The sequence below is a fragment of the Dendronephthya gigantea genome, unplaced genomic scaffold, assembly GCF_004324835.1.
Source record: "Dendronephthya gigantea isolate DGI-Jeju-01 unplaced genomic scaffold, DenGig_1.0 000079F, whole genome shotgun sequence".
NCBI lineage: Eukaryota > Metazoa > Cnidaria > Anthozoa > Malacalcyonacea > Nephtheidae > Dendronephthya > Dendronephthya gigantea.
The window spans coordinates 608,329-634,351 of record NW_021163089.1 but is presented as its reverse complement, the minus strand read 5'-3'; the positions used below and the strand labels follow the sequence as shown (position 1 = coordinate 634,351).

The window sequence follows — 26,023 nt, the reverse complement described above, 5'->3', positions numbered from 1 at the left end:
CCCGATCGAGGTATTCGCAGGTGCATGCTATCACCGCCCATGCTATTTGACTGCGAATCAAAAATTGTAAATCGATTGCCTTTCAAAACCTCTTTTAATTTTGAACAAGTTGTGAAAACGACGCGTGATGTAGTCCAGTGATTTGTTAAAAATGTAGAACCAGGGATAAAGACTGTTTTAGTTTAGCTACATCATGTAATATATAGTAATGTATCAAATTGCTGTACAAACTTCATTATTAATTGAAGTGAGTCAAGTAACAATTGAATTGACCTCCTAAACACCTTTAATTAAATAAATCAACGTTACATTTCAAATACAAGTTTTATTCTCTAGACCCCACTTTCCGTTGTCACGGAGTATTTGTTTGAACTCTCATCGGGTGGTTGGACTCGAACTACTGAAGTATGATGTGGATTTTCTGTTTCAACGACATGAAATTCTCGAATGCTTTTCTTTGGTTTGGGACTAGGTTCTTGAAGTTTGCTGAAGATTGTTTCAACATGGGGCTGGCTGGTTTTCTCTTTAGATTGCTGTGTGTAGTGTGTCTGTAAATTTCTAAGAGTATGTTGTAAATTCATCTCTTGTTTTTGTGCAATGTTTTCGTCAACATCGTCTCTTGATACGAGTCTTCTTAAATTCCTCGACGTTTTCTGGAAATACAGAGAAGTTAATTCATCAGACAAAATACAGCTCCATTAACCAAATATGCTTGGAATTTTCATCTTACATGCATGTCCTGTGGTCCTCTTGGTGCTCGTCTGACAACGTTTTGAACTTCTTCTGCATTTTCAACTTCCTGTGCAAAAAATGTCAATCACATTTCAAGTTCGCGTTTTTGAAAATGATCGTAGTTTTTATTTAATCAAACAACGTGTTTACCTCAATAATATCCAACAGTTCTTCATCCTCTAGAACAGAATCTCGAGGTCCCTCCTTCGTGTTATCCTGGACTTTCTACAAAAATAAATATACATCAACTTGGAACGAATACATGCACAAAAACAATATACACCAAAACTTGTCATTTTTTATTTATTTTAGTTTCTCTGGGATATTTTGCTTGTCTAGTATCTTAAAGGTCTAATTTGGGAAGCCGCGAATATACTTCGGATGAGGAGCCCAAGGCAAATGCAAACTTACTCTCCATTCTTTGAGAAAGTCTTGAGCTTGATCGCCTTTTATTGTGGAATAGGCCTCTCTTGCTATCTGCATGTTGAGATAAACTCGGTGATTAAAGTTTTATCTTTATAATCAGATGACTAATAAACGCCATTGCAGGCATTGACGAAAAAACCCCAATGAGTCAAAACTGCAGAAACAATGCTACCTTTATATCTTTAGTCCAAAATGTCTGTGTAGCGTTTGAACTGGAGGTCATTGGTGCAACTTCTTTTATCTGTTGGAAATATAGAAGAAACCTTTCAGCATTTCAGTGGAAATGTTGTAAGTAATCTACTCCAGGATTGAGGTTTAAGGAGGATGAAAACAGAAATGACACGGGTTTTTCGGGAGGGACTGATCGAACTTACGTCCCCGTGTTTCTGGAGCAATGATCTAACCACTATGAAGTACGGAGAACGTTGCTTGCGGGAGATGCTGTAAATTTCTGAATCATTGTGAGACCTGACATTCTGATTATAAAACAGAGTCAAAATGTTACTAATTGAATAAATGCTTCTTATAGCTTGCATCTAATGTTGAATTTGTCTTTTTCATTCTATATTTTAGAATTTGTCCGCTGGAAAAGAATTTTAAAAAGTAACATGCAATTACGTAATTGATTTCGAGATTCATTTAGTGGTTGGTAAAATACTAAAAAACATGGGTTTAATTTTCTTGTTTTTTGGAATAATTTACCTTCAAAACAATCGTGGCAGCAATAAAGATACAGATGATGTTGAGAATAGTTAAAGCTAAACTTATAATCGCCATAACAGCCGCTTCTGATGCCATCTCACAACTGTAAATAGGATTGTAACTGTTGTCCTTGAATGGAGGACATTTTAACTAAAAATGGAAAAGAATTAAGTATTTAGATTATTAAAAGCAATGATGTCAGGTATTTTATATTGTTTGTACCGTTGTGGTATTGAAGTCAGCAATTTCCAACAATTCTGGTGGCTTAATGGCTGTGACGATAGAATAAGCAAACAGTATTCCCTTGGTACAAGAAAAGCATTTAAAGTTTGATGAGTTTGAAAAATGGAAAAAGGTAAACCTCAATTTGTGTGTCTCAAGACACTAAATGTAACCAAAAATATCAAACTTCTCTTTTGCAACTTACGGAGTTTACAGCTGGTGGTAGCAACGATGCAGATATTGCCACACCCACCAGAGAACCTGCGTTACCACCCAATACAGATAATGCAACACCAGCACCTGATGGTAATGCAATTAAAACACCAACCCACAAACCACGAAGCATTCCTCTACACAATATAATATTCATACGCAATATAGGTAAGTGACTTTTCGTGTTTCTTTTCTGACGTTAAGGAAGTTAAACATTTGGAATTTGGGTTTGATTATTTTTAATCTAAACTTAAATTAATAAAAAATTCGTATGGTTAATTTAAGAATTGAATTTAAAATGTGGCAGGTGACACATATTTAAGATCAATCACCTGCTGGTCATTTCCTGTGTAGGCCAAATATCCTTTGCATACAAACCACTCATGGCAATAGGTCCACAGATCAAACCAAACAGAAATCCTAATAAGTTGCAAGGTATTCTTAATTGTTATAAATTGAAAAATTATAATCAATATAATCAAGTTATAAGGTACTAAATTGTTCAAACAACATTACAATACCAACAACTACTGAAAGAATTAAACCACAAAGTTCTGTTTTCAGTCCAGTGTTTCTCAAGCTTTCATTTTTGATAACTGTTCCAAATGTTGCACCAAGAATTGGTCCCTATTTACATTTGAAAATATAGACATCAACTGCAGCAATTCGTGAAACATGAAAAAGTAAACTTGATCTGTACGTTAATTAAATCACAGCTGTGGTAAAGGCATATTTAAATGTGTATGTACCATAAGTGGTGATACCAGCATGCTGGCAACCAAAGCAACTGCATTGTCTTCAACTAGACCAACTGCTGCTATAATGCTGTACTAGGAAAACACCAAAATATACCCTAAATAGTATGAAATGATCATATGAGTTAAATTCCACATTATCCTTACCTTGCTAAAATGGTAAACATAACAAAATCAAATGTTAAAATGCCCTGTAATCTTACACTCTCCACAACCTAAATATACAAATAATTAAGGTATTCAGAAATACGTACTCACAATAATGCAGCATTTTAGAGACAGTCTACAACCTAATTTCATGTATTTTAAGAACTGGTACACATATTTTGTGGCTGTATTATTAACTCACTTGCTTCACTGTTAATCTTGATTTTATTGACTTTTTAAACTTATCTTTCAGAGATTCCTTTGAAGAATCTAGCTGTTCTTCACTATAAACACAATCAATTGGGTTAATTAATTTATAGTTAACAGTTTATCAATAGCTGCTCTCAATAACTAATTGTCATGCTGGACTTACAGCAGTGGTTCAGTTTCATCAACACTGTGCATAGTACTTTCATTCGTTGAAATCCTTTGGCTTGGAATATTTTCTTCTGGTTGAATATGCACAGATGTTGAAATTATGCTATTGAGATATTAATATAATATAAATGAATACCAGCCTGTTGTAGGGGTGAGATATTGATTAAAGATTGAGTGGAGATTACCTTATTGAGGTTGTCAATCGTTTTCCAACACCAACAAATGTTAATCTCTCTAAAATCTTTTCAACTCTTTCACCAGACTTTATGAAGAACATTACCTTCAATAAAAAAATTCAGTCAGCTTAGAATTAGTCCATTATTATGCTGTTAAGTATCCCACTAAGATCAAGTTCTTAGTGGTGAAGTACTGCATGCACACAAGTAAAGTGGTAAAAATGCATGGTGAGGTGTGAAAATTGTTAAAATATATAAGTACAAAAATTGAAAGACTTGGGATATTTAAAATCATAAATACCTGATGGAACTTCTTATCATGTGTGACTGTCCAGGAGTCACCTTGAACTTTCAATGATCTCAGTTCATTTTCTAGAACCTTTATTAATAAATAAAAGACAGTCACATATCATGCAAGATCTGTCAACCACTACTTTACTATAGTAATCATGTTGAATAAATACCTCAGCCCAGTTAATATGAGTTAATATTTCCACATTCTCTGCTGTCTCATCTGCCTGATCATCGGCATCATTTGGCTGGTCATTTTTTTCCTCTTTTTTTGCTTCAGAGTTTTCAACATCTTTGAATGGTACACGTATTATAAACACAACAGACGCCATTTCATTTACTCCCTTATAAATAGTAACACCTTTTTGTGGTTAATATTCATAAGTAAGTATTCAAAAACTATATAACTACTTTGCATGTAATATTATGCAACATGTTACGTATATTGTGTTGTGGTTGTATAGTGTAGCATTTGCATATTGACCGCGATTATCACGAATTTCCACTTGCGCGTTTCCATACGCACGCACACGTACACGCACGTAAGTCTAAATCTGCGTATAAATGTTATATTTGAAAAAGCCAGGTGAATAAATCGAAAGAACTTCGTTTTCCGCATATTTTAGTATGCAATTGTTGACGCATGTGTTTAATAATAATTTTTTTCTGTGAAGCATTTAAAGTTTTCCGCTTGTCAAAAAAAACGCGTAGGTGGAAAGCAGCCCTTTCAGTTGTTATGAGGATTGATCTTAAACGTGATTTTAACCAAAGTAATCAACACTCTTAACACTAATCTCACAATAATCTATGCAGGATTTGGGGTATATTGGCCTAGCTAATCCTAAATTAACCTAACCTGATCGCCTCGCCTGGGTAATGTAATGCTTGTGGGACAAACTTTGTTCAAGCAGTCAAGCAACACGCATGCTCAAAGACTCAAAGTCGTTATTTACTAAAACTAAGACATGTCTATATTGACCTTCTATTGTCTATTTAACTACATGAAATAGTTAAGAAAGAGAAAAAATGAAAAAAAGTCTTTATAACGGCAATGATATATTGCCTCCTTATAGCATGAGGTGAACACCAACTAAAATTGATGACACCCTCCTGAAAGAAATTCCACAAATTCCAATCTTCATGGAATTAAAATAGATTTTTGAGGTTTTATATGACCAAATACCATTAAAAAAACGACAAAATTTTTCAATACGATCTCCAAACATCGAAAGCTGGCCGCAGTGTGCTTTTATTTTGCTGGGAAAAGTGTTTTTGAGGAAAAAATTGGCAGAAAATGATTTTCATGTCTGGAATGTAAACAGCTTGAGACCGATCTCGCGATTCTGCGCACGCTCAGGATCGATCTCTTCTTAGGCATCATTTGTGTTTGTTGTCGAAGCATTGTAATATTCATTATTTTGAGGTTTATCGCGATTTCCTACCGTGTTATGACAGCAATTTACACTTTGTGGATTTCCTACAAACGTTTGTGCAGCTGAATCAAGACAACGGGAGTTTTAAAGGCAAGTAGAATAGAAGAAACTGGCCACAATATCTTCAACTGACTGTGCGTGAATGTACGTACTACGCTCTTCTCAAAACAGATCGTATTCTATGCATTATTCTTGCAGGTTGTATAAACGTACCTAACCAGTAGTCCGATTTGCGGTTTCATTTAATAACGATAGAATCTATGAGATGATTAATAAGTTATCTAAAGCAAAATTTGAAATATTTGCCAATGATTGAGTGAAGCAACTATTTGTGTGGCAATACCAAAGTAAGTTGAAGGTGTTCGCCCAAAATATTTGCCAAAAATCCAATGTTATTTGCCTGGAATTTGTAAGTTTAGGAATGCCATTCATAATGTATTTAATACAAAGAATGGAAATGGGACATTTCTCTTTTACCCAACGACAAGAAATATAACAGTTTTGTAATATTGTCTGCGGTATGTTTAATACGGAACAAAAAAATACTTAATTCCGTTTGTTTTGATGAAAATACTTTCATAAATGCGATTCTTATTAAAATCGTTAGCCTTTTTCAGTTTCGGTAATATTATTTCACATTTATTTAAGCTTATTTAAAATTATTTAGAACAATTTGGGTGCGTTGTTATTTGAAAAATCGTCTCCACTTTGACGATATTTTGACTCAAATTAGAATGTGTTTATATTGAATCATGTCTAAGACTTAATAAATTCCTTTTGTATAAATGCGTTTAAATAAAATGGCATCGATTGCCTTAAGCAGCGTGGGAATAGGAGCTTAATATTTCTTTAAGTTGATTTATATTGACTGCACAAATACGAAGAATTATTCAAATGTGAAACAGATAAGAATAAATCTCTTAAGATATAATATAAGATTGCATAAACTAGCGTTGTTTTGGTAAAATTACAAGGGTATCCCCATCTCCTGGGGCTCAGGGATCACCAGTGTGGTATTATAGTATTTTTAGCATTTTATTAATGAAAGTGTATAGCTTTGCTTTTATGGTTAGGCTTTCCAGTGCGTGACAGAGTTTTAGTTTTGGTACAGAAGAGAAACTGTGAGGACTCTACAACAAAAGAAACTTGACTATCCACAACTTTTAGTCAAGCACATTAAGTTTATGTAGCCTAGCAACACTGCCCTTGATCTGATATGTTCAGTCATATCAGTGTTTAGTCTAAAAATTTTACTGTTATCTAACCTCTTGTTTCGAAATTATGTCAAATATAACAGAATCTTGTTGCCATCTACTTGCAAAATTCTAAGATAGTATTGGGAATGATTTTCTACTTAATGTGATAACCCAATATGGCTGGCATCTTACGATCCATTGAGATTTGATGTTGGCATTTTTGCCCTACCGTGAGAGTATTATCACTAGGGTTTCATATTCACCATACTGGTACACTTTACATCTTTGGTCAGCTCATGTTGGTGAGGGTAATGAGTATTTCATATTAACAACATATGCATTAGGGAAAGGGTTAATGGTATGAAGCACAGACTTTATTGATTATGAATGAATGATAGGTCTGGATGTTTTGAAATTAATCCCACTTTTGGTACATAAAGATTAATAATAATTAATGGTGTATGACAGACCAACATTACAAAGCTATTACTATCAGGAAGCATTGCCATTTAGAATAATTAACCCCATTAACCTCCATGATTTTGTGAATATGTAGTATTTGTCAATTGCCTTGATATCACATAAGGTTAGACAGAATAAAATGTAGCATTAGTCTGTGAATTTCATGAAGTAATGCAATTTTTATCCATGCAGGTATTTGCTTTTTCATCCAAGCCATTGTTCATCTCCTAAACTACAAAACAAAATGGATTGATAATTTGAAATGATGTTTTTACGTGACATAAGAAGAAGTGAAGTTCAACAGAAAGGCTGAAGGCATGTCACACATCAACGGCGGAGTAGATGTAGATTTAGTTGGATCCAAGGTTAGTGGTATCCACAGGCGACCCTCAATAACCCACATAATCATATATTTCCCCCTCATATCAATCCTGCTGCACAAAGACTACATGTAACACATTTTTTGCAGGTGAATGGAAGCTTACCAAACCTACCATCTTATGAGAATGTTGTCATGGAAAGAGACAGCTACCATAATGATCAGTTTACAGATGATATGAGGCTAAACCACGGTGCCTACACCAACGGCTATTTACAAGATGGACATGTAAGAAAATTATGATAAACTGTATTTCATAATGTGAAGTGTATGGTTTTGTTCCTAGCTCGCATGATCTGGGTTGTAACTCCTTTCGTTTGTATTTTCAGGACCCTGTGACGGTGTTTCCAGTTCTTCTTGAACTTACTGAGAACGAGAGACGATTTGGTTTCTCCGTCGTGGGCGGCGTTGACGAGGGCTTTAGACCTCGTATTGACGAAATTGTCGAAGGTAGGAAGAATCCTGATTGTAGAATTAGATTAGCGGGGTTTTTTTTTCTTTTTAAGTCCGAACATATTGTCAGGCGTTAAATAAGCTATCAGGGAGCACTGTTGGCCGTTGCATTACGGCGTATTGCCAGACTAGCTCGCTATCAAGGAGTCTTACTCTACTGATTGTTACTACGTCCTCACAACTCTCTTGTTTGCATGGTTTCCTGGTAACGGAAGGCCACACATAGGAAAACACTGCGTCACTCGCAAGAGGCTAACACCCTGGTTTGATCGTATTTTTAACTTACTACTACCATTCGTACAACTAGGTTTACCAGCTGCAAGGAAAGGAATTAAAATTGGAGATGAAATTGAGAAAGTCAACGATAAATCTGTCCGTTATTCAACGCATGCGCAGATTGTAACCACCATCCATGAGGTAATGACGCTCAACGTGAAAACATTTTCCAGGGTGATTCCCTTCTATCACTGTTTATCCCCGGTGATTCCCTTCTATCACTGTTTATCCCTGGTGGTTCCCTTCGATCATTTTAATAACTGTGGCTGTGTTTGTTTCCAGAGTGTCAGACAAGGTCAAATAACTTTAACATTGAGAAGAATTAATATCCGGATGCCAGGTAGGTTTTCTTGATAACGTTTTTTGAACTCTTAAAATGGATAAAAATCTAATTTTTTAAAATCTAGTTGTCAAACCTGAGTTCTAAAAAGGCTGCAACAATCACTTTCAACTACTTATTTTACCAGATGATACGAACAGTCTTCCTGTACGAGGTCGCCTTGGCAACCGCAATAACAACGTCAATGATGTCCACGCAAACACGCCCGAGAAGTCCTACGAGAAACTCGTCCATAATCGTCAACCTCCGGCATATAATGGCCGACTATCCCACGAAGGCACGCCGACTGGCAGTCTCGAACATCGTCGGAACGGTGGTCGGGATTCCCCGCGAAACAAGATGTCACCATCGGGTTCATATACTTCCGGTTCGACGCTGAGTCTAAATCACCATGGCAACGCAAACGCGTCACCGTTACGAACAATCGATCATGCGTTTGTCGGCATGGATAATTATGGATACGAGTGGCGACAAAGTCATTACGGGGTACCGGCACCTGCGTATAATGACGCCATCCATGGTCCCTCACGTGTCTCCTACATGAGTTCTGTAGGCTCTGATGATACTAGTGTGCCAATCATGGATTCCAAAGGTGGGTCGGCCCGGGGTAGATTGAGAAGGAAGCTTGTGAATGACGTGATGTTCTATATATGGATGTATCACGTCATTTTCATGTCTTTCCCGTCCTGGATCTGAATATGCCTAAGGTCGATTGAAGAACGCGCGCATTTGATGCTAATGAACGGCTTATTCCCGTACGCTGTGTTACATAGTATTTGAGACACTTACAATTCAACAGTGAATATTCTATTATATTGCTCCCTGTCGCAACAAGTCTGGTAGAATTCCAAATGGTTAAGTTTCGCCGTAGCTGACAATATTTTTATTGAATTTCTAGATTGTCAAGCGTTCATATCTACGCTGATGAGACACGCTGTGAATATTGATGACGATCAGTTGATGAACGATTTAAGAAACTTAGAAACAAGTCTTCATACAAGACACTTTCGAAATGCCCTTGCGGTAAGATATAGTAGCTACTAACAACTGTCAATCCCAAATCACGTCAAAAGTCGACGAGAGTCAACGTATTCAGAAAGCTATTAGTTAAGACTCGTGCGTCCCTTTGACCGCCAAAACAAGCGGTGAAGATGGCGCCGGATCTTATAATAGAGCGATCTAACCATGTCCTTGTTTTCCCAGATGCAATGTAAGATTATGGAGATGGAGAATCAGGGAAAAGGACCTCATTTTGTGAACGCACAACGTGACGACGCGTCAGTGATTCGAGCACAGGTTAGTTGCAGTGTTAGGAAGAAGTCGTCTTCTTGATATCCGCAGCAATGATTGATGACCACAATTCAACGTAACTGAAATCATGTTTGCTTTAGATCACAAACTTCATTGCGAACCAACGAGTGTTATCAAATGATGCGAGAGAATTGGCTGATATTCTAAACTCTGTCAACGTTAGGGTAAAACAATCTTCAATTTTTTGCTGCGATTTTCATAGATGGAAACGAGCAAACAGTTATGAATGCTCTCGTGTATACTCGCCCTGACTTGATTGACCATCAGTAATTATCCATCTTTGTTCCAGGAACTGCTTGTTGCGCACGACCGTGCAGCCAAAATCGAGCGTCCGAACTTCGTAGAAACCGAGACCTCGGCTGGATTTGAACGTGGCGACAGCTACCGAGTATCGCACGATCGTATCTCGGCGGACCGAGTGTCGACCGAAGACGACGAACACATGAAAACGGTTAGAATCGAGAAAGCGGATGAACCACTTGGGGCGACGGTCCGCAACGAAGGGACAGCGGTTGTTATTGGAAGAATAGTTACTGGTGGAGTTGCGCAGAAGAGTGGTAGGTTTGACGTTTAAAAAATGCTCGAGTCAATCTTAAGTATCTGTTTTGATCTACTTCGCTGTTTTGTCTCATACAATATCTAAACGTTCTAGGACTTCTTCGTGAAGGAGATGAGATTATCGAAATTAATGGAGTTAATATGCGTGGAAAGACTGTTGAAGAAGTCTGTGAGTTGCTGGCAGATATGAGTGGAACGTTGACGTTTTTGATAAAACCTTCAAATAAATCACATAATTTGTTTACATCGGCTGAGCTGCACGTCCGAGCTTTGTTCGACTATGATCCGAATGTCGATGATTTTATACCGTGCAGAGAACTGGGTCTGGCATTTTCAAAGCGAGATGTTCTGCATATTGTGAATCAGGAAGATTCGAATTGGTGGCAGGTACGGGTAAAACTAGTAGAACTGGTAAAACTAGTATAACTAGTAAAACTTGTGAAACGAGACGGACTGGTTGAACAAGTGAAACTGGTTGAGCTACCTATGATAAGTTGCGATTGAACTAAAATGGATCTCGTAATTTAGGCGTGGCGGGAAGGTACTTCTGGCCAAGAACTTGCTGGTTTGATACCGGGTCGAAATTTTCAAAAACAGTAAGTTGTCAGTTGTACGACATGTCGAATGAGTTCAATAATCCTTGTCTTAATGACGTCAAACGCGGAAACCCTGATGTTCCACCATTTTCGCGCAGCCAATTAAACTTCATGTAAGATCAGACTCTCCTCGTTTAACGTCATTATAAGAAAGGTCAATTCGATAATCCAACGTCACGTGAATTCTTGACTTCCAGGAGAGAAGAGTTAAAATCAAAAGGAAAGAAGGACGAGAGACGAAAAAGTATGTGATGTTGTTAATCTGTCGTGTCTTGTTTGACTGTAATAATGATGATTGTGTTTTGATTTTGACTAGTAATTTTCCCTTCCTTTTCTTCAGCAACATCTTGCGGATGTTTTGGTAAAAGTCGGGGGAAGAAATCTTTGCGAAGTAGCGGAAGTGAAGGTTAGTTTGTTTGTTCTTAAACATGCTCATTTCATGTTCCTGCAAATACACTCAACCTCAAATTTTGGATTTCAGACGAAGATGAAGTTCTCACGTATGAAGAAGTCGGCCTACTTCAGCCAAACAGAAGTCATAAAAGACCAATTGTTCTGATAGGTAATTTCATGTGCTATATTGACAAATGTATAAATTATTACTGCAGTGAAAGAGATCATATTTGATCCGTGTTCCTGTGTAGGTCCAACCAAGATCGGAAGACGAGAACTTCGACATCGTTTGTTACAAGTCGCGCCAGAGAGGTTTGGTTTTGCAATTCCTCGTAAGTCAATGAAGATTTCACCAAGTGCATCCTCTTAGAATATTTTTAAGTGAAATTTAAACGATTTGTGCAAAGCTGTGGTAACATCAAGTTTCAGTTCATAATTCACCTTGTTATGCTCTTACCATACAGCTGCATAACTATGGATGAATTTTTCTAGTTTAACGTTTTATTTGACAGAAGAATAATCCTTCCTTCCATCACTGATTTGTGTGTTTTATTCAGACACGAGCCGACGACAGGACAAGGAAGATATTGACAGTAAGGAATATTATTTTATAACGAGACATCATTTCAAAGACTTGATTGCGACTGGAAAATTCCTGGAACACGGAGAGTACGATGGTCACTTTTACGGAACGTCCTTGGACTCCATTAAAGAAGTCGTCGACAGCGGTAAAGTTTGTGTTGTTAATCTGCATTGCCAGGTAATTATTGTATTACTCTTGTATTACTCTTTGTATTATCGTTTCCTGTGTTGAAATGCGGGCTGAAGATTGTGTTGGAACTTTGTTTGAACAGGCTCTCAAGATACTCCGCGAATCAAAGTTGAAACCCTATATTGTGTTCATCTCTCCACCGACTGTGGAGAAAATTAAACGTTTAAGGAGAGGAAATATGGATTCTTTTAATCCTAACGCCAAACTAAGTACCGTAAGTACAGCTCTGTTTCTTAAGACACTAGGTAGTAAGCATTCTAGAATTCGGAATTCTTTTGCAGAATTCTAATTGCAATTATAACATTATTCTTCATCGAATCAGGACGAAGAGTTGTTGGAAATGGTGATGAGCGCTCAGGAAATGGAAGATGATTACGGTCATTATTTCGACAAAATAATCGTTAACACAGACCTAGAACGAACCTTTGATGAACTAATAAAAGTAATAAATGAACTCGAAGCTAAACCACAGTGGGTTCCAGTCCGCTGGGTTCGAACCAAGTAAATCGTAGTGTATTTTTTACTTATATACATATATAGATATATACATATGTTAACATTGGCGTAGCGCACTTAAGATATGCCATAGGGTTAGGACGAGAACTAAAGCAACCTCTAATGGTGTGGGTGAAACAGGGCCCCCACAATACCAAGTATTACATGGGCCCCACCTTAGTAGTTCGTTACGCCTCTGTAGACAGATTTACTTAAATAATATTAATCCACGCGTATCGTAAGCTATAGGTGAAATACAGAGAGCGCTGTTCTATGAAAGTACGAACCGACAATTGTTTGCAGATGGATATCTGGAAGAACAAATTTGGAAAAGCTTTTAAGAGATAGGGCATTATTTCTGTACAACTTCCTGCGACCCATAAGGACACAAAGCTAAGACCTCCATTGAATTCAAGAGATCAAGCAAGAGGTTTCGTTTATAAAGAGAACTTATGTAATTTTAATGTCTCTGAGGAAACGCCTTGTTTGTATTGAGCATAAAAGTAAATGTTCACAGCAGAAACTCGCTATTTTTTACCTTTATAGTCAACTAAATATATGCAATGCATTCTCGATAATGTATGAAATAATAATGAGACATAACATGAGAATTACCTCCTAGAATATACATATAAAAGATTATTTTTGTAACACGATGCACGTTTGTACAATATACACACAAATACATGCATATTAATTCGCATTTATAACAATATATACAATGAAGTTATTTGATTATAATTGAAGAAAATAATAAATTTGATGTAATGTATGCAAATGTAGAATAAAGTGGCAGTTTTAAACATGCATTTAAATCGTTTTACTAACCTTTTCCTACATTTATATTTCGTCTAATATTTTCAGGCTTTTTTGGGGGTGAGGTTGTACCAAAACAATGGTTGTACCTAGCCAAAATACCTAGTGAAAATATAGGCAGCCCTGCCTTATATAATCTTATCTACATAATTATATCCTAAAGGCCTGTTCACATGTTTCAATTTTCTCGGGTTCAATTCGCGTCTGGCTGGTGATACCGGTATATGGTACATTTTTTACTAAATTAAGTCCAGTATTCTGGTTGGTCTATGGTAAAATAATGGTTAAAGTTTGGCATATCCAAGGGTGACGTCACTTTTCTTGTTCAAAGGGCTTGGGTCCTAGTATTATTTTCAATGAATTCATTGAATTGAAAAAAATTATGTAAAATATTTGCATAAAACGGTGTTGATTTACATTTGTTTGATCGTCGGAAAGATAGAAAGATATGATAATTGATGGTCATTAAACTACGTTGAAATATGTCGAAGGTTTTTCTCATATATTGTCTTTTCTTGGTGGTTACTCTGTCAAGGACGGCGCCAGTTTTGGACGAGGAAGGTTTGTTGAAAGAGCTTTGCAACCATTTGTTGACCGTCCGTTATATTTTCCCAGTATTTACTATACATATCGTTGACAAGTGAAGTGACTGTTTAATAGTTTTTTGATGACGTTGATGTTCAAAATGTTTGTTTCAAGTGCCTAATACTCGGTCTATAGATAAATGTCACTGATAGACGCATTTTATTTACAGAGATGCACGTTGCATGATTGACGCTTTGATGTCACATTTTATTTTGAACCAATATGTTGATTTTATGTTCCTATTGGATGGTTTAATGTCCTAATTGCTATTGTGCCTTATGTATAGATGTTTTTTTGCAGAAAGATATATAATGCAATATTGTAATGTTGAATTTAATGCTGTTTTTAGAGTAGTTCAATCTTCAATCACTGTCATAATTTTAAATCTCTGTAATTCACTAACAAGCTAGTAATGCACTAATTGAAATATTCAAATTTCAAAGGAGTCAGGCATATGTTTAACAAATATATATAATACAATTTGCTGAGATAAAGTTCCTGTTGAATCAGGCTCTCAGACTTTCTGTATTTGATGTCAATAATAGGAAAGGTCTATTATTAATCTTTCTTAATTCAAAGTGCCGCCACTTGTTCACAGAAGGTTATACTATGAGAAGTTGTTACTGCAATATTTCATGAAGACAATCCTAAAATATATGTGGACTTTTACTGTAGTTGATGATGACGATTATGAAAATAATGAAGATATCCAAGATGAAGGTAACCTAGGAATATTCTCCAGTGATATATGTCTACAGTTATTGTATTTACTTATTGATTCATTGGGTTGCTTTGTTTATAGAAAAATCAAAAGAAAATGACGATGATGATGATGATTACAACGACGCCAAAGCAAAAGATGATGATTATGATGACGAGGAAGGAAATGTAAAAAGAAAAGATGATGAAAGGGAAGATGATGAAGAGGATAATGACAAAGATAATGATGACGAGGTTGAAGTTATGGAACAGAATCGGAAAAGAAGATTGGAATATCCAGATGAAGACAAAGACGATGAGAAAGATTATGATGACACTGTTAATGCTGCTGCTAGAGTTGTTGAAGATTCTGAAGGCGATATGGCTTTGAATAAAAAGTCTGGTAAGGAAGCGGAGCTATTTATTCTGCATAAGCCTAAGAGTGTGTTTTGTATATAATAATTCAGGCTAACTTTGAAGTATTCTTTCCAATCTGGTAGGCCATACTGATGATGATGAAGCAGATGATGTTGATGATGAAACAGATGAAGGTGATCTCCAAGATATGGGAAAACAAATTTCAAAACTGAAAAAGGTTTTCAACCAAGATATGCCAAATGTAGGTGTAGTTTTCCAGATAGTTGAAAATTCTTTGTGTGACCAAAACACATTGACATGTTGTAAAACACATTGACATGTTGTAAAACACATTGACATGTTGTAAAACACATTGACATGTTGTAAAACACATTGACATGTTGTAAAACACATTGAATATGTTTTCATTCGTAAATCATTGCATAAATTAACTAGGAAATTGAAGAACTGAAAGGAAACAGTAAAAAATTAAAAGATGATTTGGAGAAACTGAACAAAAAGTTGGAGAAATTCCTGAGTGATAATGGAGTTAAACAGGTGCTTAGAATTTACCAACAAAGTATGATTGGCTGGATAGTTTTGTGAAGCCAGTCAAATTTTGTGTAACATCAGACTTTCTGTGTTTGACGTCATTATAAAAAAGGTCTATTGTGCTCAGTAATGATGCAATGAATATTAATTTTGTTTTGGCAGGGAGCTCCGGTACCAAAGTCTAGTGAAGATTACGACTATGAGGCGTGAATGATGACATTCTGATAAGTTTGTGTTGTGCACTTATGATGAGCATGCCTTGCGATCCTTTGTATAGAAAGACTTTTCATTGTCATTGTTGCTGTATTATATTGATTTGATATAACCAATCATATTTTTGTAATCATCTGTTTTCATATGTGTTCATATGTTCATTTCAAAGTGACGCTTTGAATTCTTCTATACAGTAACTGCTTTCTCGTATACGATCAATAAAGGGGTGAGAATTGAGAATCTTTCAGTAAAAGATTATCCGGCAACTCTGGTGCAAACGTCTGACTTCTATGTTGCCGCTGGAAACTACCTGTGTGCGATCTGTGACAGACACGAAAAGCGCTGAAAATTTAAATTGAGCTTAAAATTTTTTCTAGATCAAAGAGAATTGTCGTTTTACAAAGGGGTATGTTGAATTTTCATCAAATTTTTCTACTTCATGCATATCGTATTACGGGCCAATATACCTGATTACTTACAGCCAGTCAACGACATATTTCATTATCTTTCTGGCCGAGCAACGCGCTCAACTGGTTCTTACTCTTACCAGCAGAATACGTGAAAAAAAAGCGATAGTTTCTGATACAACATTTTTTTTAAATCAACTAAACTACATGTTTTTGCCAGGACAACTTAAACACTGGCAATATCATTTATTCTGGCAACTAGTACGCTTTCTACCAATCAACCTATTCGACGACATTCTAGCTACATGACTGCCGGTGTCGTAATTGGACAAATTAAAACTGATATATTATTATTACATGCATGTCTATACATATTATACATAGTAAAGTTTAAAGTTTCGTTCACGATAGTTGCAAGAACTCTTCGTACCATTTCTTTTTACAATACAATTGATCATTTTTGGTCGCTGGTTTTCTGCTAAAACGTGTTGTTATACAATGTCGTTCATTGGACTGAAATATAACCAAATGTTTGTACTATCAACCCTGACATTCCGTTACCGTTTCCACTGGAATATTTATACTTTCCCCCTAAGCCATAACCTAGCCATGTTTCCGGGTGGCTGCAATTCTTGTCATGACTACCCACCAAGCCAATTCGCAGAAACAGCTCACTGCTAAGAAACTTCATGTTAAAACCTTCCATGTTACAGTTTTGCTGCATCGTGGGACTGTCTATAAGCGACATCCACTTTGCAGAGCTCGTGTTCGTTTTCACGTGGTTGGTTTGGCCTGCGATCACACTGTACAGCGAACTTGCGGTATAGTTGAGGACTATAGATTTTGCGTTTTTGTTATTGGCCCTCATTATCAGGCAGATTTTAGTGAATGGTGTGTTATGATATGAAGCCAACTTTGCTTCAAATCCCCTATCATTCAAAGCAGCCTCTGCATTAAAGGTTTCCTTGTTTGTCCACAGGGGGGAATGGTATCTAAATGTTGGCTGTAAGAGACAAGAGATACAATTTCGGATTGAAGGGTTTTACTGTCTAAAGACCCGTTTACACTTCTTTTGATAGATGTAAACGAGTGAATTAGTTACTGATGTTCAAATATAGGCTCTTATACATCAGAGCATTCGTAAATAGTCGCTCTTTCACATCTATCAAAAGAAAAAATCGCGGCCCATTCACCTCACCTTGGCACCATTCAGTATCATAACTAGTGTCCACGCCCCTCCACCGCACACGGATGTCTGGTTTGGATTATAACAATATGCTTGATACACTTCTGATTTTTTGTTCAGTTGAAGGTGATAGGCACCAGAAGGAGCAGAACTGAACAATAAAAATTACTAGTCAGGTCAAGTAAAGTATTAATAGTAGGTTTATAAAATCATCTTACCGCTTCGTCTTAAATACTATTCTAGTCTACCCAATATTTATATTCAATGGATAGAATGGGTTCTTGCGATTCTTTTGAAGGAACTATAGCAATACATCCTACTTGAACTAACCAATGAAATCCACTGACATATATTATTAAACATGTACCTGTTTTTCTCAAAAACCTCTTTGCACGAAGCATAAATCTCTAAAATTAAAGATTTGCAAAAGGCTGCATTAAAAAGTTTTTCCGAATTACCAAGACTACGCCATGTTCCTGACTAAATGGCAGCGTAGTAGTGACCTCGTGAACCAATTTTTATGATAGATTTAAATTTATCTCATTCAATAATGTAAACAACCAAGTTACTGTAACTGTTGGTATCAAAGAATGATCCAAGTGAAGTTAACTTACTTGGTAAACAACTGAAATTATGCACCTGAAACACACAAGAATTATAGTGCATTATGACTTGAGAATAATGATCGTATTTTACAACTTATCAGCCACTTTGAATTATGTTGAAATATAGCTATGCAATAATGTAAGAATTTTGATCCAACTTTCTGGTATTTGCATAAATAATAATAGTTTTATTAATATAAACTTTAACACCTGTTATAATTATTCTTCTCAGTCACGCATGCAATGTCGTAGCTACACAATTTAATTATTCACTACTTTTACCTTTTCTGGTTGCATGATATAAGCATGATCAAATGATGAATTCGCCTTCAAACTTGACGTAGTATTTACAATTACATCATGCAGGAATTCGCATTTGTTTGGTTTATGAGCAGGAAGGGTGTATTCATAGTTGATGGATCTGCAACACGGATCAGCTAAACACTCGTCTAAACAATCCTTTTTGAAAAGAACATTCCGTACTTGCAAGATTACGGCGTTCAATTTGAAACCTAAAAAGAATCAGGATCGTTTTATCTCACCTTATATGATCGAAATTATTTCATCTAAAACCTAACCGCTCTTTCATGGCTGTTCAACTCATGCACGCCTAGTAGAACAACTCAATTTGTCCTTATGATTTTGAAAAATAAACCTCCAACCAAATAGTAGGGGGAAAATGGACTATAGTCGTCAGACACCAACCTTCGAGGGACGCATTGTAACAGACGTCGGACTCGTATATAGTTTGAATTCCGTACAATTCTGATGCCTTTAACTGCTTTCCCAAACACACAACAAGGAACAGAAACCTCTTCAGTCTTGACTGAGTTTTCACTTGTATTGTCTAAAGGCAGAAACAGTTAAACAGAGCTATCACACGTTTCTAAACTGAACATACTAACAAAAATATATTAAGTTTTACACTAACGGTATATGTGGAAAAATGATATGAAGTCTTATCAATTAATGAAAAACCTAAATTATTACCAACCATTATACGTTGTAAGTCAAGACCTGACGTCCAATCTAAGTTTCTTTATTTCTTTGTAAGTTTGAGCAAGCTGAAGTTTCACCGCTATAAAATTGAACTTTGTGTTAAAATGATGCTTCTAAACGCGCAAATTATACCTCGCAAGACGTTGATCCAATTGGTGGGAATTTTCACCTGCTCTGTTTATAATTACATCCACAAGGTTCATGAATTAAATTAAAGTAATGAGTAATAAGTATTCATAATGCAATAAGTAATAATATGTAATAAGTATTCACCGAATGATTGGCTATTATATAGAGTATCGTATATCACTCAAACGAGTACCAACGGTACTTGATTGATCAATTTCAAAATGCTGGTCAAATGCGAAACTGTTGTCTCAAACAAGAAGTACGAATTGACACTTCATTAAATTTTAATGGTAAAATGGCGATGCACCTGCCTGCAATTGGCTTTTTTGATTGGTATCGGTGCGGTCTTATATATCGTTCTACCCAAAGATAATGAAAATCTTTATCACTGTTTTGTGCTCATAGTGATTGGGACTGATTCACGGGAAGAACTGTTTTGATCTTGCACGACCATTTGTTAATTTGAAATGTATTTTAGAAATAACTTTCATGCGGAAAAGTATGTTCAGCCATGATCAGTATTGACGTCCTCGATTGCAACGGGTCCTTGTCTCAACCCCGCCTCTTTTGATAAAACCGTATAAGCTATATACACTGACGGGTAAGCTATATATACTGACATACATTGCGGGTGATATGGGGTCGAATGTCATTACCAGGGTTTACCAATATCATGCATGTTAAACCACGGGTTAAACAGTTAGTGAGAGTACTACTGCATGTGTCTGATTCATTTATCAACAAGTATTTCACTAATTCATTTGTAAACTTATTTTGCTGTATAGACGTTTATTATGTTTGAACGAATTTGACAAAGTTTGAAGACAGAGGCCTAGCGTCCCGGCTCCGATGATTCATGTAAAGTGTCTGTGCAGTGCTCTCTAAATTATACTGACTAAAACAAGAAATTATTTTACATCTAGTGATCACATCATCTCATACCAATTACATTATGCCCGCACCTTTATTTATCGCCAGAAATCATATGGTTTATTGAACTAATATATAACCAAATGTCTTAGTCTTCACACTTAGGCGCAAATCACGATAGTTTCCACTGGACCATTTTGACTTTCCTTTTATAAAGCCAAAACCAAGCAACGAATCTGGCGTACGACAATCATCTTCATTATTACCAACCAAGCCGATGCGCAATAACAACGGATAAGTCTTGCTGCCCAAGGATAGGTTAAAACCTTCCATGTTACAATGTGGTTGTAAGACAGCGTTGTCTACAAGAGACATCCACTTCGCACGACCTGCATTTGTTGCACGGTACTTTCCGTCTGCGATAACATTGTACAGCGATCTTGCGGTATAGTTGAGGACTATGAAGTTTGCCTCAGCGCCACGTACCTTCTTCATCCCCAGGCAGATTTTGGTGAAAGGTGTGTTATGATACGAAGCTAACTTTACATTATATTCGGTTTTATCGTTGTACAAGCCATCAGCATGAAGTGTTTTAGTGTTGCTCCACAACGGAGAGTCGTATTCAAAAATATTCTGCGAAAAAACGAAGCTGGTTAGCAAACCAAGTAATTTTTGTTATAATCCGGCCTAAATTTTGTACAAGGCCCCACCTCATTGCCAAATAACTTCATAACTAGTGTCCAAGCTCCTTCACCACACGCATACGTGTTTTTAGAACAATACGCTTGATAGATCTCTGAGCTCTTGTTTAACTGGAGGTAGTAAACACCGTCGTTGGCTAAGCTAAACAGGGAAAACGTTACAATGGATTATTATGTTAGTTTCCAAGGCGCAATATCGTAAACTCAAGAAACTGGAACATTACATTCCGACTTTTTAAGAGTATTCATTCTGCCAAAAACGATTAATTTTTTTTTTTAATAAGTGCAATAATGTTCCCGAACGTTTTTTAAAAACATCACAGTATGACATTGGATACTACTTGTGGCGTTTCACCGCGTTTCCGTAGTGATTTGAGGCAAGAGTCTATTGCATGGATACGTCTTTTTTAAGCATTTTCTGTAGCACGGTTATTTGCGAAAAATGTGTATAAATTTTCCATGCACATGGACATGCATTAGACCTGGGCTTTGTAAGCTCCGCTCTGAACAATCAACGTTATTTACCCATGCTTTTCAAAGAGTTCTTTGCACGAAGAGTGTTTCTCTAAAACTAGAAAATGTAAAACATTTTAGAAACATATATTATTTCATTTAACGTAACGACTGTTAAGTAACACATGTTAATAAAATATCTCAGCGAAAGGCATGCATGCCAGTAAAATTGAACTTTAACATGCTTTTGAAATCAGTTTTTGATGATGAATGCGAATCAATTGCAATTTATCTACAGTCTTTCCTTCGACTTTGAATTGTAGATCTTTGTGAAATTTCTACTCACTCTTACGAAAACAACTGTAGTCATAGCGCTAGAAAAAAATAACAAAATTCATTATTTGATTTTAAATAAAAAATGATGAAGATGTACGTCAGACCATTTCGTCTGTTGCTGAATAATACTTAAACCATTTGTAAGACACACAACTGAGAGAAAGCGAACGACAACATCATCTTTCTTATATCCTGATTAACAACGTTCTTGTCAAGAAATGATGGAGCGTCCCAAACATGCCACGCACACAACTTTGTAATATTAACTTCTTACCTTCTGTGGTTGAATGATAGAAATATGATCAAACAAAGGATTTTCCTCCAAAACAGTTGTTGTGTTTTCTTCCAGAAGATCATGTAATAATTCGCACTTTTTTGGTCTCTGTGGTGAGGTGCTGTACTTGTAGTTCATAGATCTACAACATGGATCCGTTAAACACTTATCAACACATTCACTTCTGGATGAGACATTCCGTATTTCCAAGATCTTTGCGTTCAGTCGGAAACCTAAATAAGGAAAAACGGCGATGGTACGATATTTTCCTTGAAAACCTTGAGCTCGAAACACTCACCTTCCAGAGAAGCATTGTAACAAAAATTGGTTTCTTCGACAGTCGATATTTCGTATTTGTTTAACAATTCCGCTTCTTTAAAAAACGAGAAAATTGACGCCAAAAAGAGAATTCGAAACAGACCCACGAAAAATTGTTGCGTGAACATTGTAAATGTTATATTTCTCTCCGTCTGCTGAAATAAGTGTTAAACTGAAGAAGAATTTATTATTAGACCACGAGAAACAATTGAATATTAATTCAGTCACATCCCAAAGCCGCCTTCGCTGATTGGACGGAGACTTAGCCTCGGATCCCTCGGAACAGCTGTTGTATAATAGGGACCTCAAAGCATAACGGTTGATGCCAGACCGGAGACAATTTTATCCTTCAAATAAATTCTAGTGAGAAATTTGCCGTATTTGATCGAACGGTTGACGTTTTATTTTTTCACGTTTCATTAACGCCCGAGGTAGAAACCGCATTAACTTCCTCATAAATGTTTTTATAAACGACATTAATTGTAATAATACGAATGCAAAATATGAAATAAGCTAGATTCATGTTGTTAGAAGGATTACTGTTAATACTATAAACAACTTTCAAATTAATAACAACACTTTATAACCTAAAGAGCCCGTGCCGGCTTTCTTGTTTTGAGACGTTTTAAAGTATTTAGGATTACCATATAAAATTCGAAAAGAATCAACTTCTTTACGCATGGGCTAGCTGATTTCGGAAGTTTTCGGAGTTGGGTGTATGGTCACTCCCGTGATGGCCGGTGTTTAATATTTCATGCTACCCGCGGTAAAGATGTTAGACAGTATATGACAATAAAATGGGGTGTTCATTAAAATTCTGAACGAGTGTTTCAGATGGCCAGGTCATCCTTTCTCATCATATTTTAATTTCGCATGCAAAATGTCTGAGAAACTTCGCTTAAACTGACCAAATCTCGTTTGCGTCAGATTGAGCTTGTACGTTTGTAGTGAACGTCTATCGTTGATGTTCTGTTGAAAACAGCTGGAGAAATGATTGAAAATTGAAGACAAAAAGCTGGGTGTTTGTATAAAGACTGACAGCGTTGAGTTTCACACAGTTGCGGAAACATGCGTTTGATCTGTCGACAAAATCCCGTGTAATATTTAGCACTTGTATCAGAATTGTTTTCAGAACTCAACACGCTTATGTTCAATATTTGACAGGCAAACTGATACGACACTACGTTTCATTGACATAAATTTCTAGTTAACAGAAATGGACTCGCGTCGGTAATTTCTCTAGTCCTGTTTGTTATCAAAAATGCAGGACAACGCGGGTGATTATGGTGGCATTTTTTAACCTCTGCTTAGCTGAATTAGCCAATGGGAAGGGACCTTGCACACCCCCAGCAGTCTGGCTTTGACCAATCAGATACCGGGACTGAACTGAGTATTTTTTGTCAAGCCTTATACGGCATTTGATTCAGAGAGTAATCTGGGCTGAAGGTGGACCTATTCACTTCAAAGTCACATTTCGAGCAAGCGAGTTGCCATTGATTTGGTCGAGTCTTCAGCCACAAACGTAGCCCATCGTCACATATTCCAATATGTCGAAAAAAGCCAAAGGGAAAACCAAAAAGAAGGCTCAGCGAGCAGCCTCAAACGTTTTCGCTATGTTTGACCAACAGACGATCCAAGAGTTCAAGGAAGCGTTCAACATGATCGATGTTGGCCGTGATGGTTTTATCGATAAAAGTGATCTGAATGAGACCTATATTAACTTGGGAAGAATGACTTCAGACGAGGAACTTGAGAGCATGGTCAGTGAAGCCCCTGGACCTATGAATTTCACAGTTTTCCTAACACTTTTTGGAGACAGACTCAATGGTACGGACCCAGAAGACGTCATCCGCAATGCATTTGGTTGTTTTGATGAGGCCGGGACAGGAAAAATCCCTGAAGAAAAACTGAAAAGAATGCTGATGCAAACAGGCGACAGGTTGGTTAAAATTTATTGTTGTTTCCGTTTTTTTATCTTTTTCAGCAACTCCTAAATCGACTGTAACATATTTTCTTCTTTGCTGCGATTATCCTTGGTTTAAGCGCATCAATAACCTCTTAAAATATTATAAGTGTTTGCGCAAGGCATCGCCGGAGTTCTAATACATTTAAAAAACAGATCTTTTAGTGCAATATGATCCACAGATATACTGAACTCTGCGATGAACTTTTGGGATATCTCGTATATAAATACTTCAAGTCTGTGATTGCTACAGAAAGTTATTAGAAAGTGAAGACTTTTTAAAAACCATAACTCAAGTTAATATGACAATTCTAAGACAGTTGCAGAGTATTTTCATGAAAGTACACGAATTCTTGCGAGAAACGAACGAGCAGATTTATAACCTGATTGCTTGAATAGATGAAGCCGTTTGTTAGTGCGCGTAAAAAGCACAGCGGGAAACGTGAAATAAGTGTATTGTAATCAATTCATAATCGCTCTTATTCGCCACGGAGGTTCGACTTTCTGTTGCAAAAATTTGGCTTTCTGTACAGCTCTAAATATTTTGGAAAAGATTTTCAGTTTATTTTGATGATGTCGGTGAAAAACATGACAGAAATACCACCAGACTTTTGCTCTGTTTATTCACGAAGTTCGCTGATAATCAGTAAATGAAACAATATTGATATGATGTCCTGTGGTGCTGTTGAAGTTAGTTACATCTATAGTGTCAAAGCACGTTAGTCACAGGGCTTAATTTTTAAAACCTGTAAGGTGAAATTTAGGAGAAGAAACCCAAAATGCATTTTCTATAATGCCAACTCAATGTTAACGATTCTGCTTTCGTCCATCAGATTCACGGAAGAAGAAGTTGAGGAAATGTTCAACAGCGCGCCAATGGATCGTAGTGGCAACCTACTGTATGCCGACTTCTGTAAGACCATCAAGGGCTCTGCAAAGGAAGAAGACTAGACTAACTTTTAATTGTGAACTGACTTTTAATCCGATATTTAGACGATATTTTATTCTTTGTAGTTCATTTGAAATGGAGACAGTCTTGTATAAAATATGACAATGTTTTGTATCATTAAAAATCTACCGTATCTCCTCGTGAAAGATGCTGTTTATATGATAACTTGTTTTGCCGGAATAAACGTGTGTTCTAAAAAAAAACGTAGTTTTCTTTTTTAAGTCTTGAATTAGAAATTCATATCGGGTAGATTTTGCTGAGCGCAGGGTCAGTGTGAGTGTCTTGACCAAGTTAGTTTAGACTTTGGAGGCAAACTGGTTTGCAGCTAGCCAGCCAGACTTTCTACGGCTACCATTTCTTGTTTCTTGTTGGCTGTTAGTTATAACCTTTGGGTGGGGCTAGTACCTGGAGGCAAGCTTACTCACCTTGCCACTGGCCTGTAAAGATGGCGTGATTGTTGGCCAGTTTGGTTCTTATTGCCTACAGTAACCTGCCTGACGTAACCTGCAGTGACTTTCAAATCAAACAAACGGGCGAAAGCATATCATCCATCAGACAGATGATCATATAGGTTGCGTCCATACATTTAATAGAGAGCTTTAGATTTGACTACGGCTCCCGCTACGGCTACGAGATTCGTCACTGTGGCGCGAAACAAACGTTGTATGCATACGCCACCTCGTACTGGCATGATAAATCTCTGCAAACACAATAATAAACGCATGTTTATCCCGTCAAATATTTCGGAAATTTTACCCTCACCATTTCCAAAAATACACGTATTCAAAGGCCACAGTCATGGAAAACATTTCTCTAAATTTTTTTTCTGGAAAAAAACGAAAAAATGTCAACTTTTATTGCTTTTTAAATCACGTAGTCAGGACTACGAAGTTTTGTTAAAAAAC

At 36.6% G+C, this 26,023-nt stretch overlaps 6 protein-coding genes across 6 annotated transcripts; 3 read left to right on the top strand and 3 right to left on the bottom strand.

The window, feature by feature from the left end:
- Positions 1-276: 276 nt before the first annotated feature.
- Positions 277-4,487, bottom strand: LOC114532435. Its single transcript, XM_028553937.1, has 17 exons — positions 4,216-4,487; positions 4,053-4,130; positions 3,761-3,855; positions 3,571-3,678; positions 3,400-3,481; positions 3,198-3,265; positions 3,045-3,120; positions 2,817-2,922; positions 2,628-2,715; positions 2,288-2,432; positions 2,083-2,163; positions 1,861-2,010; positions 1,331-1,399; positions 1,144-1,209; positions 883-957; positions 731-799; positions 277-653 (listed from the first exon to the last, which is right to left on the bottom strand). The coding sequence occupies exons 1-17, from the start codon at positions 4,372-4,374 to the stop codon at positions 333-335; spliced, it is 1,836 nt and encodes a 611-aa protein (XP_028409738.1). The 5' UTR covers positions 4,375-4,487; the 3' UTR covers positions 277-332.
- Positions 4,488-7,325: 2,838 nt separating this feature from the next.
- LOC114532447 (MAGUK p55 subfamily member 5-like) lies at positions 7,326-13,504 on the top strand. The gene is made up of 19 exons (XM_028553951.1): positions 7,326-7,498; positions 7,603-7,740; positions 7,842-7,962; positions 8,273-8,382; positions 8,524-8,581; positions 8,709-9,173; positions 9,480-9,604; positions 9,785-9,877; positions 9,973-10,056; positions 10,182-10,449; positions 10,545-10,837; positions 10,979-11,046; positions 11,244-11,290; positions 11,387-11,452; positions 11,528-11,608; positions 11,691-11,771; positions 11,997-12,199; positions 12,294-12,425; positions 12,534-13,504. Exons 1-19 carry the CDS (start codon positions 7,451-7,453, stop codon positions 12,714-12,716), a joined length of 2,664 nt encoding a protein of 887 aa, XP_028409752.1. The 5' UTR covers positions 7,326-7,450; the 3' UTR covers positions 12,717-13,504.
- Positions 13,505-13,888: 384 nt separating this feature from the next.
- LOC114532481 (prostatic spermine-binding protein-like) lies at positions 13,889-16,071 on the top strand. Its single transcript, XM_028553993.1, has 6 exons — positions 13,889-14,083; positions 14,783-14,827; positions 14,910-15,209; positions 15,307-15,425; positions 15,620-15,721; positions 15,878-16,071. The coding sequence occupies exons 1-6, from the start codon at positions 14,005-14,007 to the stop codon at positions 15,923-15,925; spliced, it is 693 nt and encodes a 230-aa protein (XP_028409794.1). The 5' UTR covers positions 13,889-14,004; the 3' UTR covers positions 15,926-16,071.
- Positions 16,072-16,614: 543 nt separating this feature from the next.
- On the bottom strand, positions 16,615-18,204 carry LOC114532505 (uncharacterized skeletal organic matrix protein 5-like). The gene is made up of 4 exons (XM_028554021.1): positions 18,136-18,204; positions 17,889-17,928; positions 17,534-17,672; positions 16,615-17,338 (listed from the first exon to the last, which is right to left on the bottom strand). Exons 1-4 carry the CDS (start codon positions 18,185-18,187, stop codon positions 16,841-16,843), a joined length of 729 nt encoding a protein of 242 aa, XP_028409822.1. The 5' UTR covers positions 18,188-18,204; the 3' UTR covers positions 16,615-16,840.
- A 1,830-nt stretch (positions 18,205-20,034) lies between these two features.
- Positions 20,035-22,115, bottom strand: LOC114532507. Its single transcript, XM_028554023.1, has 5 exons — positions 21,889-22,115; positions 21,625-21,652; positions 21,351-21,396; positions 20,835-20,967; positions 20,035-20,757 (listed from the first exon to the last, which is right to left on the bottom strand). Exons 1-5 carry the CDS (start codon positions 22,024-22,026, stop codon positions 20,245-20,247), a joined length of 858 nt encoding a protein of 285 aa, XP_028409824.1. The 5' UTR covers positions 22,027-22,115; the 3' UTR covers positions 20,035-20,244.
- Positions 22,116-23,638: 1,523 nt separating this feature from the next.
- Positions 23,639-25,264, top strand: LOC114532508 (myosin regulatory light chain 12B-like). Its single transcript, XM_028554024.1, has 2 exons — positions 23,639-24,145; positions 25,003-25,264. Exons 1-2 carry the CDS (start codon positions 23,754-23,756, stop codon positions 25,118-25,120), a joined length of 510 nt encoding a protein of 169 aa, XP_028409825.1. The 5' UTR covers positions 23,639-23,753; the 3' UTR covers positions 25,121-25,264.
- The last annotated feature ends 759 nt before the right edge of the window (positions 25,265-26,023 follow it).